The sequence below is a fragment of the Ailuropoda melanoleuca genome, chromosome 5 (assembly GCF_002007445.2).
Source record: "Ailuropoda melanoleuca isolate Jingjing chromosome 5, ASM200744v2, whole genome shotgun sequence".
Taxonomy (NCBI): domain Eukaryota; kingdom Metazoa; phylum Chordata; class Mammalia; order Carnivora; family Ursidae; genus Ailuropoda; species Ailuropoda melanoleuca.
In genome coordinates, this window is record NC_048222.1 from 55158808 (window position 1) to 55172230 (window position 13423).

General features: G+C 48.5%; 1 protein-coding gene across 1 annotated transcript in view; it reads left to right on the forward strand.

Annotated features, from left to right (window-relative positions):
• TNFAIP8L3 (TNF alpha induced protein 8 like 3) overlaps positions 1–3339 on the forward strand; it is a 34809-nt gene extending 31470 nt beyond the window's left edge. Inside the window, exon 2 of the mRNA XM_034660984.1 lies at positions 1764–3339. Within this exon, the coding sequence (XP_034516875.1) occupies positions 1764–2326 (563 nt within the window). The 3' untranslated portion in view covers positions 2327–3339. The remainder of the gene's footprint in view (positions 1–1763) is intronic.
• Positions 3340–13423: the final 10084 nt, after the last annotated feature.

Genomic DNA, 13423 nt, shown 5'->3' on the forward strand with positions numbered 1-13423 from the left:
TCAGGGTCACTTGACTGGGAAGTTGCTCAAAGATTCCGTGGTTTCAGCCTTTAGAGAGAGCGCGCTCCCTGGGCTGTAGGACGCCCGTGGCCCCGACTGCCTTACTGCTGCTGCTCCAGCCACACCAGCCCCAGTCCGGCCCGCGCCCCTCGGGGCCTGTAGCTAGAAGCCTGAGAGCAGAAGCAGCTGTCTCGGAAGGGCCTAGGGCTGAGGGAGCGAGGCGGAGCCCGTCGTGAGGAGGCAGGTGGGTGGACGAAGTGCGTATGAGCCTCGTTTGAATTGTGTGGGAGTGTTTATTGAGCCTGTCGGTGAGACCTGAGCATCGGTGTTAATCACTGTCCACTGAGCGAATGAGTCCAGGGTGGGCAGGTCGCGTGGAACATGACGTGGGGCAGCCAGGCGAGGCCTCTAGAACCTGGTGTGTGTGGCCACGTGTCCACTCTGCCTGTCCCATCTGTCACTTCCCTGTGGCCACAGAGCACTGGATATAGTCTCTATGGATCCTAGAAGGGTCTTCAGTTCTCAAAGGAAAACTATTTCTTTAAATATGAATTTGCACTGTATTTTACTACTTTCTTCTTCTTCTGCAATGTTTCTCTGGTATTTTACCTAGCAGACACCATTTCATCCCTGTGCCCAGAGCTCAGCTGGGTGCTGTGGGAGACACTGTCTCCGTCCTCGGGCAACCTGCCTCTCTTCTGGAAGAATAATACACATACATACTGTAGAGTGACAGCCAGTAGGTTTCTAATGCCAGCGCTAGCTAATTGGCGACTTCATGGACTATTTCATCAAATCTAAGACACCGTCGATTGTAAGATGCTATTTTACGTGCTCTTAAGAAAGAAAAATGTGCTGCCAATTAAATTATGAGTGACTGCTTTCTTTTTACTTAGAAATTTTATACTTATTGAAAGATCCTTTTGGACTTACTTAGACGTAGTGGGTTTTTTTTAACATCTATTACTCTTGTTCATTCATAAAGTGGGAAATAGGAGAAATTAATTGACTTTGGTTTTTCTGAACTTCTTCACATTTGGAGTACTACTCGTCTGAAGCATCTTTGACTTGGAGTTGTCGATGCGTGTGTTTCGCACACAGTGCCCTTTTTGTTCTCTATGCCAACTGAGAGCCTTGGTGAGGCAGTATTTCTTCGGGTGCTCTTGACTTTTCTCCCAAATCTCCAGCTTCTGTTGTGCAAATTCCCATGCGTGTAGATAATGACAACCACAGCACAAGTGCCCCCTGGCAACAGTGACTGTAAGACACGTATCAATTTCCAAGATAGGAAACGTAAGAAAAATACACCTTAGACTCAATATATGGATTCTGAGGCTTAGTCAAAAAGACTGCCATGATCAGCTACCCATGTCCACCCTGAGAATGGCACTGGCGTTCGTGCTACGTGCTTGTCATTAAGCAGTAATTTGCACAACTGAATGGTGGAGTTCTCTGTGAGCTACTAGGGTCAGGAAAGCCTTATGCGTGAAGAGGTCTATAAAGGTGAGATGTGGCCAGGAGAAGAGGAGGCCACTTCCAGAGAAGGAAGAGTGCATTTTAGAAGATCCAAGAGGGTACAGGCCTGGTATGTGGAGGGGACGCTGGAGCAGTCCCAGGTTTTGGTGGCGTCTGGTGAGGGAGCTGTGGGCTAGAAAGGCGTGAGTTGTTGCTCTAGGAACGTAAGCTCAAATTAGTGTGTTTCACTTGTAGAAATGTAATAAATGGTTCTATTTCTATAACTTTTCTGTCTTGCCTCACGATAGGTCCTGATGTTTTTAGTTCCAAGAGCCTTGCCCTTCAAGCCCAGAAGAAGATCCTGAGCAAAATAGCCAGCAAAACCGTGGCGAACATGTTGATTGATGACACCAGCAGCGAGATCTTCGATGAGCTCTATAAAGTCACCAAAGAGCACACCCACAACAAGAAGGAAGCCCACAAGATCATGAAAGACTTGATCAAGGTGGCAATCAAAATCGGAATCCTCTACCGGCACAACCAGTTCAGCCAGGAGGAGGTGGTTACCGTGGAGAAGCTCAGGAAGAAGCTGAACCAGACCGCCATGACCATCGTCAGCTTCTACGAGGTGGAATACACCTTTGACAGGAACGTGCTCTCCAAGCTCCTGCACGAGTGCAAGGACCTGGTGCATGAACTGGTGCAGCGACACCTGACGCCCCGGACCCACGGGCGCATCAACCACGTCTTCAACCACTTTGCCGACGCGGAGTTCCTCGCCACCCTTTACAGTCTGGATGGAGACTGTCGGCCCAACCTCAAGAGAATGTGCGAAGGAATCAACAAATTGCTAGATGAGAAAGTCCTCTGAATGCCTTCTCTCCTCCTGGACTTTGCCGACTCCAGTCGCAGCACCCGGTGTGGTCCAGGTTAGAGCCCAGAAAACAGGAAACCCTTGTCCCAGATGCCCGTGTCCTGCCCTCGTTACCTGTCTGCTGTTGAGGCCGGATTTCACTCAGGTGTGTTTTCCCCCTGAGCCCACTGACGAGCTCTGCACTTCCAATCACCTTGGTCTGCCAGCATGAAGGACATTTCATCTCTTCTAAGCGGAAGTCTGCTGGGCTCATCAAGGTGAGCTCGCTTCATCTCGTGGTGTGACGGAGCCCTGGACCAGGAGTTGGAGGACACGGTTCCCAGCTTCACCAGTACGGCCATCCTCGGGATCCTGGGACCACGATGCCCGCCTGCCTACCTCCCAGGGCTGCTGTGAGGCCGCGTACGTTCACGCTTTTGAAACTCTAACGTAAGGTCTTATATTTTCTCTCTGGAGTGTGAGAGGGATCGACCTGCATCTAGACTACTGCAGTAGCAGAGAAGAAACGAGTAATAGTGTCTAGTGGGCCGGGTTTACAGTCTGTCTCTACATGTGCTGTTTCAGAATGAATACAAAGGTATGAAGAAGCATAGCTGCAGGTTAGAAAAATGTTTTCCAAGAGTTGTGTTTTTTAGGTGCCAGGTGCAGGTTTATGATCCTGCAGAGGGAGTCTTCCCAGCAGGGTGGGGTGTGGAGTTTCCCACTCCCGACACAGGGGCAGAGAACTGTGCCCCCTGCAGGCCCGGCCTCCCCCTCCGAGGGGCGCCGCCCCGTGAGCTGCGGGAGGGCTCATCCCAGCAGCGCGGGAGAGCGGGCAGAACGAACCCCATCCATCCCTCCTGGCCTTTCACAGTCCCATTGTGCTAGTTTCTTTGGTTTGTCAATAAATTGAAACTGCCCTTCAAACAAGAGGTTTTGGAGTTGTGATTCCAAAATAAAATACCTTGGAGTTCGATACAGCGTTAGGAACAACGGGACTGAATGCAGACAGTGATATCAGGAGCAGTGCACGCAGACCCCCGGGGGGTAGTGGGGGGGCATGAGGTGGGGGCATGGGCAGCTCGCTCACGGACACACGGCTGCCTCCTCTGACCGGCTCCCAGCCTCGCTTTCGTGCTGTGGCTTCTGACAGATTCTTATCAACTCAACAAACATCAAGACAGGGTATTTGCCGCCTTCTCATGTTGTCTGCGGGCACCTTGTTAGGAGACTTGCTCTTCCTGCATCACTTCCCATCCCACTCTGCTTTTATACCTGAGGATAATGTCAAAATTCCACATTAGCTCAGCCCATGGCTCAGCCCCTCAGAAGATGGTTTGTGGGAGGGTGTGAAACGACATCCTGTGAGCCTCCAGTGGCCACGCAGCCTCACGTCAACATCAGTGCAAACCATCAGTTAAGTTCTCCAGCTACCACACTCAAAAGTAGTTCATAGGAGGGGCGCCTGGGTGGCTCAGTATTAAGCATCTGCCTTCAGCTCAGGTCACGATCTCAGGGTCCTGGGATCTGAGCCCCACATCGGGCTCCCTGCTCAGTGGGGTGTCTGCTTCTCCATCTGCTCCTTCCCCCAGCTCATGCTCACTTTCGCTCTCTCTCTCAAATAGACGAATTTTTAAAAACAAAATAAAAATTAGTTCATAGGAAGGACGTCTGGGAGGGAATAAGGAACAGGTAGGTCAGCCTCCAGCCCCTCCTCGAAGACCTGAGGACTGAACACTGATGCCCTGTGCCCGTGTGGCCTGGGGAGGTCGTTCTGGCAATGGAAGCTGCAGGCGACAGGCTCCTTCCTTCCCGGTCGCCCACCAGGCAGCAAGCAGCCCAGCAACAGCTGAGTTTTCACATAGAGTCTTCAATGCCTGCCTCAGTGTACTCGTTGGATTAAGGACTCCTTTCTAGTTTGAGAGATGGTTCTAGAAGCAGCAGGTCCTTTTTGTACTAATAGCTACCTGGAGAATTCAGACCTACTAGGAATGGATGGAACTATCTTCTGTCCATCTGAGACACAGAAGGAAAGAAGGCGGGATCCCCATGTTCTCCCCACTCCGCAGGTGGCACACATCGTGCCTGACAGTCCGTGAGTCCTAAGGAAACTGGGTCCTCCTTGTTCTCAGCAGAGAAGGACCAGCACTTCCACCAGCATGTCTCAGCAAGTGCAAAAGCAGAGTGTAGACCAAAATATGTTCTGCTGCCTTAAACCTCCCCACTGAGGCAGCCAAGGGGCTCCCTGGTGAACGGCCAGTTGGATGTATCTCAAGCTTATGAACAGTAGCCAGGGGGAGCTGGGCTACCCGGGCACAAGTAACCCATACGCCTATAAAAATAGCCCAGACCAACCCCATGTGTACATTTTAAACATAACCATTGGCATCTAAACTCAAGTGATTATCAAGTTTCATCAGCCAGCTAAGAAGCTTACAAATTGCAAACACTTTACATAACAATCTAGGGAACCAAGAAAAAGAATCGCATTATTGGTTTATCCTAAGGACTTTACCCACATCACTCTGTGGCCCGAAAAGGCTGTTTTGGCTGAAAAAAAAAAATGCTTGATGCTTTCCAAAACAGTACTCTGTAGATGTGCATTTGTGCTCAGAACTGTACAAAATTTTCAATAATGAGAACCCACAACAGCAAAGTTGGAATATCTGCGTTCAGGTGGCACCCAAAAGAACGCAGATTTCACGAGAAGCAGCAGTACAAAACCCCTCCGCTGAGCAGGGCCCGTGTGCGTGTCAGAGCAGTGCCTCGCTCGGCAGGCAAGCGTGCAGACAGCACTCGCTCTTTCAGGGTGGGGGAGGCAGGAGCAGTCTGCCCCCGTCGTCGGGAAACATCCCTCGGTCTTCAGCCATCGGTGAGCACCCAGGTCTGTCCGCTGGGAGGACAGAGGACTTGGGCTGAAATCCCCACCCTCCCGTCCCGGGGTGCGTGTCCTTCCTCAGGCACCCGAGCCCTGCAGGACCTCGTTTTCTGCCGGCTGGGCCTGCCGTGTCTGTGGCGCCCTTCCTCCCTGGCTTTGCATCTGTTGAGTCTTGACACCCTCAGCAACTCCAGGTCTCTGCTCAGTGACAAATCAAAATGAAAAGGCTTCTCCATCTGTGCTTCTCCTCCGAACCCCCATCTCCCCATCTGTACATTCTTCAGAAGCAAATCAGTACATTCCCTGGCTACTCAATGAACTGCTTACATCCATTTATATTTTGTTTAAAAAGAGAGCTCAGGGTGCCTGGGTGGCTCAGTCAGTTGAGCGTCTGCTTTCAGCTTGGGTCATGATCTCAGGGTCCCGGGATAGAGCCCTGTGTTGGGCTCCTTGCTCAGTGGGGAATCTGCTTCTCCCTCTGCCTTCCCCTCACCCTTTCTTGTGTTCTCTCTCTCTCAAATAAATAAATAAAATCTTAAAAAAAAAAAAAAAGAAAGAAAGAAAAAAAGCTCAAATCAGGCCTGCATACCCTTTGCCCCATCATCTTTGGGGGTTGTTTTGTTTTTTAATTCAACAGGGTCTCAGGTGTCAAGAGCAAAACCAATCAGTGAAAATTCTAGGTCAGCTAACTTTGGCTGTGAGGACATTGCATTAGCAGGAGCTGTCCAATAATGGAAAGGGACGTTGACAACAGTCATGAATCAGATGGCCTTGAAGTCTGAGAGGTCCCCAAGGCCCTCCCAACCCAGAATTGTGCGGCCAGTTTCCCTTAATTAGTCTGACTGTGCTGTGGGGGCCACAGACCAGACCCACCTCCTGCTCTTTCCTTACAGGGGAGGTTTTTTGTGTTAGGGGGAAGACTCTTCTACAACCCGTTCCCCAAAATGTCATCTAGGAGTCCCCGAGAGTCCTGGCAAGGGCTTGGGGGAAAGAAGGTGTGGTAGCAGGGGAAAGGAAAGAGGCCATGAGTTGTAAAGGGAGTTTTGGATTTTTGTTTCATTCTGGCAACTTTTTTTCTCCAAATAACATCAATGTAAGTACCTTCTGAATCTTATGGGGGTGAGACTTTATAGCTGGAGGATTCCAGCTAGCCTCAGGGTCTGAGTTTCTCTTTGTGTTTACAGTGTCATTCATGCCGAATGATCAGCTCAAGTGAAAGAATTTAACTGAATGTATTTTTGCAGCTAGGTGGGTCTGTAGGTCTTCGGGGTCCATGGGTTTTCAGTTTTGAGAAATGTTAACATACGAACGTGTAAGCTTGCAGAGAACAAATGTCACCTTGCGCTTGATGGTGACTTACAACAGCTGAGGGACATGTAGGCCTGCTGGAGAAGGAGGCGGACTCCCACATGTCCTGCCTGCCCTTTGAAACTGGCCAGGAAAATCTACCACATATAAACCAAAGAATTGACCAACCCATCCTGGCAATCCGAATAATGAAACTCAAAATTACAAGACAGGCCATCACTAGAGACTGCAGGCCCTGTTCCCTCCAAGGAAGGAAATAGAGGAAAAACCTTGCAGGGAAGAGAAGTTGCCTGCACCCACTCACATTCTATCCCAGTGCCAGCTTTATTAGAGTGCAGAATCCCAGGCGTAAAGAGTGTGTGTGGTTCTGGGATCCCAGGAGCTAATTCCTTGGCTGAACTTAATAAAAAGGCACATGCCACTCAGGTACTGGTGTCATCGAATTCCTCCACACCCAGAAGAAGGAAGAACCAGCCAGAGTAAGCGATCTCTGCCTAACCTGCCATTTCTCTTCCTTGTCCTTCTTTTGCAGTGCTGGGGCAGGGCTCTGCAGAGTAGGGGTCCCGGCCACCCAGCCAGGCAGCCAGAGCTTGGGCAGCCGGGCCCCCCAGGCCGTGGTATAAAGCTCCTCCTTGCCGACTGCCAAAGCCCTTCTGGACTGGTTCCTAGGACAAGAGAGTCTGGGGTTTGGCTCCCAAGGAGGGGCTGGATGGAAGACAGAGCTTGGCATGGAGCGAATGCTGGAGGCTAGCCGGGGAGCGGCAACTCGTTATGTTGTGGAGGGAGAAAAGCACTCTTCCAGGCTCTGTCACTTGGAAAGGAGGAGCCTGTGGGCTGCTTCCCTCTGTGTGACTACGCTCCTTCCGCCTTCCAGAGCTGCGTTTTCCTGGGGAGAAGGTCTTACTCCTTCAGTGGTGGGATGGGGCAGCCCCTTTTGTGGTTCAGAAACAGCGACAACTTGATTTTAGAAGTAGATGGTGGGTTTGGTTTGGGGGAGACAGGTATCTGGGGGTTTCTTTGTGGCTTTCATAGGCAGTGCAAAGTGTAGAACATGGGACGAGTCAGAAGGTTTAGTCTCAGCTCACCTGCTACCTGGTGACTTTCTTGCACTCCATCTCCCTCGAGTCGTGAACACAGAGCTCCCCAAGATCTCTAAGAACCCTTCTTCTTCCATAGTTCTGTGTTCTGAGGATCGTAGGAGAGAAGTTCTGGGCAATTTTTCCTTGTATGGTTCTTAGAAGGGAAACAGTTCAGTAGTTAAATGAACCAATAGCTTCCAAATAGACTGAGAAATGACTCCTCAATGATCCCCTTCAGGACTTTTGATCAGAGATATAAGTTCACGGTTTTAGAGGGGAAAAGCTTTAAGCTAGAAAACGCAAGGTAAAATTAGGACCCCCGGGGAACCTGGGTGGCACAGTGGGCTAGGCGTCTGACCCTCGGTTTTGGCTCAGGTCATGATCTCAGGGTCCTGGGATCAGGCCTGCACGGAGTTCTGCACTCAGTGTGGACTCCGCTTGAGATCCTCTCTCTCCCTCTCCCTCTGCTCTTGCTGCTTGTACTCTGTCTCTCCAATAAATAAGTAAAATTAAAAAAAAAAAAAAGGATTCCATAAGGACCAGAGAAGGGAACAATGTGAGCCAAGGTAGAAAGCCAGTCAGTCAACAGCTTAGCTGGGGCCCACTGGGATTCAATGGCAGGACCAACCCTCTCCTGAGACATACATTTCAAACTGAGATGTGTCGGACTCAGTAACGTATCTCTGTAGAGATAACAGGGTAATAAGCAAAGTTATAAATAAGTCATTACTGATTTGAGGCAAATATCATAGGAAATTATCAGAATTATTTTAAAGTACATTAATATAGCCATTCCCTCCACAAATGAGATTTGTATGGAGTTCTCAGATCATTTTTTCCCTCGACTAGTAAAACTCAATTTCCCTCTATGCGGTAAACACACTGTGTCACTGAGATAACACTATATTCGTATGTACAAATAGCATTCTTTGAAACATCTTTAACAGGTGTCTGTACAGAGTGTATTTCCCGCACCTGATGTGATGAACTTTTTCTTTAAACAGCTTTATTGAGGTAGAATTCGTAAAACATACTATTATTCACCCACTTAAAGTGCACAATTCAGTGGGTTGGTGTATATTCACAGACGTGTGCCCGCACAAGTACACAACTTAGAACATTTCCACCCCCTCAGAAGGAAACCTGGTCCTCTAGCTGTCACCTCCCTCCCCCGCGCGGGCCTCAGGAGCAGTAGCGAAGTCGCTCTGGCCCTGCCCAACAGCACAATACTTTCTCACTGTTGGCAGTGCCCTGGGTCATAGATTCGGAGCAAGCACCTCCCAGTGGCCTGCGCGACTGAGACCCGTTGTGCTGCACCAGGTGGAGGCTCAAGCATCATCTGTGTTGTCCCGTGAGAACAAGCCTCAGCAGCCTCCTGACGGGCGGCCTCCCTGGGCACGTGGGTCCGGCAAAGCGTGAGGACGGCAGGCTCACGAGACGCCTGCAGCTGGCAGCTCCCTCGTCCTTTTGCTGCCCCAGCACGGGACGCTGAGTCGATGGCCGTGTGCTGAGGGGGGCACAGAAGCAGCTCGGGTATCGTGAGGTGGAGGGCCTCAAAGCGTGGACCCTGAACCACCTGCATCAGAATTCCCGGGGACAGGGAATGGTTCCCTGAAAAACGCACGGTCCACCGCCAAAACCATCTGAGCCAAATCTCTGCATTATGATCAGACTCCCGCGTGGTTTTTAGACACAGAGCTCGCTGACCCCAGTATAGGGGGCTCGACTTGCCATCCTTTCCATCTCTATGCTTCTCAGAGGTGTTTTACCCTCCTGCCTCTTTCAGCTTTGAGACGGAGTCCCTCACATTCTCCCTTTGTGTCCACGAGACCCGCTGGATACTTGCTGTTCTCACGTACGCCTTCACCTGGGGCTATCACAAGCCCTGTCCTCACCGGCTGCAAGGGCCCGAAGGACAGCGGTCTTCGCTGCAGTGGACACCATCCGTTTGCTCCACTGCCGAGAGCCTTGGGAACTATGGGGAAGGTGGCAGGAGGCGACCTATGCAGTCCTAGCCATGCTGTGAGTTTCACATTTGCCATGTTTTTTTTTTTTTTCTATTTCTTGTCTCTCAATTAATGAATTACCCTCTAAGGTGGCTCTCTGAAAATTTTCTTCTAAGGAAAATGACCTAGGATGCTGATCTGGAAATGCAATTTGATCCAGTTTCTCCAAGAAGAGTAAGAGTCCCTCAGGGGCACGTTAAAGATGGCATCCTCTGCTAGGCCCCTCTTGGGCTCTTTTCTTTCCAAGGCCCCCTCTGGAAATGCCAGTGAGGGGCAGGGTTCTTCTGGAACCTAGAGGTAAAAGGAGCAGAAAGACCTGCCTTTCTTTCAGCTCACGGAGAAATGATCTTAAAGTCCAATGTGGGCTCAGACCAGTCATCCACAGGACTCCCAGACAAGAAGGAAGAAAGGAGCCAGGGCACACAGAGACACAGGGAAAGGCTCCCAGGCACATGGACGTTTGGTCCCACATGGTTGCAAGTTGATCAGGGCTACTCATCCCCTTCGGTGGTCCCTATCCAAGCTCTCTTGCAGCAAAGGCGAGCTGGCTTTCCGCCAGAGGAAGAAAGCTGGAGGCTACCTTTCAGAAAGGGATCTTGTAGCCGATGAAGCAAAAAAGGGATGAGGGAGCTCCAGCCATGTTGTAGGGGTGAGTGCTCACAGGCCTCCCCGAAGAGCCAAGTACCCCTCACTCTGGGTACACTAGCACAGGGAAGGACTAAGGTGCTGGTGTACCAGGCCCCTCCTGGCCGGGACTGAGTAAAACCCCACAAGAGTGAGAGCTTACCCCACACCTCTTGCCTCTGATCAGACAATGGCAGCTCGTTTCTGGAGAGACCAACCAAGTAAAGTGATGGTTCAGATTATGAAGCCATATCCTGATGATTCCCCAAATTCAATCAATGAAATTGATTTCATTGAAATCAATGGGCTGCTTCCCTCCATTCTATGTAGATGGAGGCCCCTTTGCTCATCATTTATTTGTCAGGGGCAGGGAATTTCAAGTGTTTCCGTCTTGCTTCTCCACACCATGGCAGCCATATTCACTTTTTTCCCGCAATTTTTTTTACTGTAGTAAAATACACAGAGCATAAAATTTAACGTCTTTACCATTTTTGAGTGTACAGCTCAGTGGTATTCAGTCTACTCGCATTGTTGTACAACCATCACCACCAACCATCTCCAGAACCTTTTCTTCTTGTAAAACTGAAACTCTGTGCCCATTGAACAATAGCTCCCCATTCCCCCTCCCTCTGGCCCTTGCAAATCACCATTCTTTCTGTCTCTACGATGATTACTCTGGGCACCTCCTATAAGTGGAATCACATAGTATTTGTCTATTTGTGGCTTATTTCACTTAGCATAGTGTCCTCAAGATTCACCCGTTGTAGCGTGTATTAGAATGTTCTTCCCCTTTAAGGCTGAAGAAGATTCTGTTCATTGTGTTTGTGCCGCGTGGTGCTTATCTGTTCATTCATCCATGTGCACTTGGGTTGTTTCCACATGTCAGCTATTGTGAATAATGCTGCTACGAACACGGGTGTACAAATGCCTCTTTGAGACGTGCTTTTAATTATTCCACCCTAAAATGGTATTGTTGGATCATATGGTAATTCTGTTTTTAATGTTTTGAGGAGCCACTCTTCTGTTTTCCGCAGCAGCTGTACCATTTTACATTCCCACTGACAGTGCACAAGGGTTCCAATTTCTCCACATCCTTACCAACATGTGTTATTTTCTGGGGCTTTTTTGATAGTAGCCATTTGAATGGGTGTGAGATGGTATCTCACAGTGGTTTTAACTTGCATTTTCTTACTGATTAATGACATTCAGCATCTTTCACGTGCTTATTGGCCATTTGTATATCTTTGAAGAAATGTCCATTCAAGTCCTTTGCCCATTTTTGAATTGGGTTTATGTTGTTCTTGCTGAGTTTTAGGAATTCTCTATTTATTCTGGATATTAATCTCTTACCAGACATATGCTTTGCAAATATTTTCTCCTGTTCTGTGGGTTGCCTTTTTACCCTGTTTTCTGATGCACAAATTTTTTTTTTTTGTAATTTTCAGGAAATCCAGTTCTTCTTTTGCTGCCTGTGCCTTTGGGGTCATATGCAAGATATCATTGCCAAATCCAATGTCATGAAGTTATGGCCCTATGTTTCTTCCAAGAATTTTATAGTTTTAGGTCTTACATTTAAATCTTTGAGCCATTTGAAGTTAATTTTATTAGCACTTTATTGTAGTTTTCATTGTATGGTCTTTCGCCTTGTTAGTTCCTATTTTTGATGCTACTGTATGTGGAATTATTTCCCTAATTTCCTTTTCAGATTGTTCATTCTTAGTATATAGAAATGCAACTGACGTTTGTGTGTTGACTTTGTATCCTGCTACTTCACTGAATTCATATATAAATTCTAACAGGTTTTTCTGTGGAATCTTTAGGTATTTGCTACTGTACTAAAAGCTGAAATTGACCAAAATTAACCATTCAAGTCTTCCTTGGAAGTTGCAAGATGGTCTTATTCAATAGACTCCAGGGTTCTAAAATAGTTAGATCAGACAGATTCTTTCAGTGCAATTGTTGTCCAGCTGGGGAGTTAGATTCCTGGTGCTTCTTGCTCCACCATCTTCCCAGAATCCTCAGTGGTGCCTTCACTCTTGGGTCTCTTGCCCTCTCACCCAATGCCCTATCATGCCTTTATATGTATGACCTCCAGATTTCAGGTTCACCACCTGCATGGATGTTAAAACCACTGATGAGGTTGTGAATTCTGCTCAGCAGTGAATCTCCTGGATTCATCAATCTGGGAGAACCAAAGGCCCACCTCTTTAAATCCTCCTCCTCCTCACTTTTTTGCAATCAGGTATCTTTTCACATTTTTACCCAGTTCCCTACCAGTGTGATCAAAATCCCAAGAAAAGGAGAGGCGTCTTCATGCTGTATGTATTATGTATACCCATGTGTGGGACACAAGCACCTGCTTTTCAAATTCCCAAAACCACAGAAAAATATCTTTTTTCATTTTTTAAAGTCAAATCCAGTTGACAAATTTTCCAAAATCCTCTTAAGTTAACTACAAACAACAGGAATGCTTGAAAGATTCTTGGTAGACATTAAGCTTTTCAAGAACGGGAACAAGAAAAACCAGCCGGTGGGCTCGCATGTGTGGTGCCTCCAAGCCTGGAGCAGGTCCTCTGACCACCATTAGCGGAAGGAAGAAGTGATGACATTTCACTTCCCACCTCTCCTCTCGCTGTCTCTCAACCTGAGTGATACTGATCTCATTTGTGAACTAATTAATGCCAGGTTGATGTGAGGGGGACTGGAGCCCCTTCACCCAGGAGAGAACCGCAGCTTGACTGGGCTGCTGAAACACGGCCTTTGTAGGAAATGGGCTCCTCCCGACTCTCCTCCCCTACGTCGTAAATGCTGGGAAGAAAGGACCCACAGGGGAGTGGGTGACCCTCACAGTCGTGGCTGGCCAATTCCTCACTTGCCTGAGAGTTCCCAGAGGAAATGCAAACAAATCGGACCACACTTGGCTGCTGGCCAATGAATCTTTGAACTTCTTCAATAAAAAGTCTTTAAAACTTTGGTTCTGACCCAAATCTTTTGCTGCAGCATAAAAACCGCTAGGCCTCAAGTCTCTGTGTTTAGGGAAACAGTGTGTCTGTGGCATTTGAATAAGGGTGTTTATCTCAGAGATGGTTCCTTGAGTTCCACCAGGTTCTATAAAAAGTTCACTGTTCCTCACTTTCAGTGTCCAAACCTTCCTGAATATTCGGTATGTTTCCCTCCACCCCTTACCTGTTGGGTGTATCTACTTGTGACTGTTCCTAAC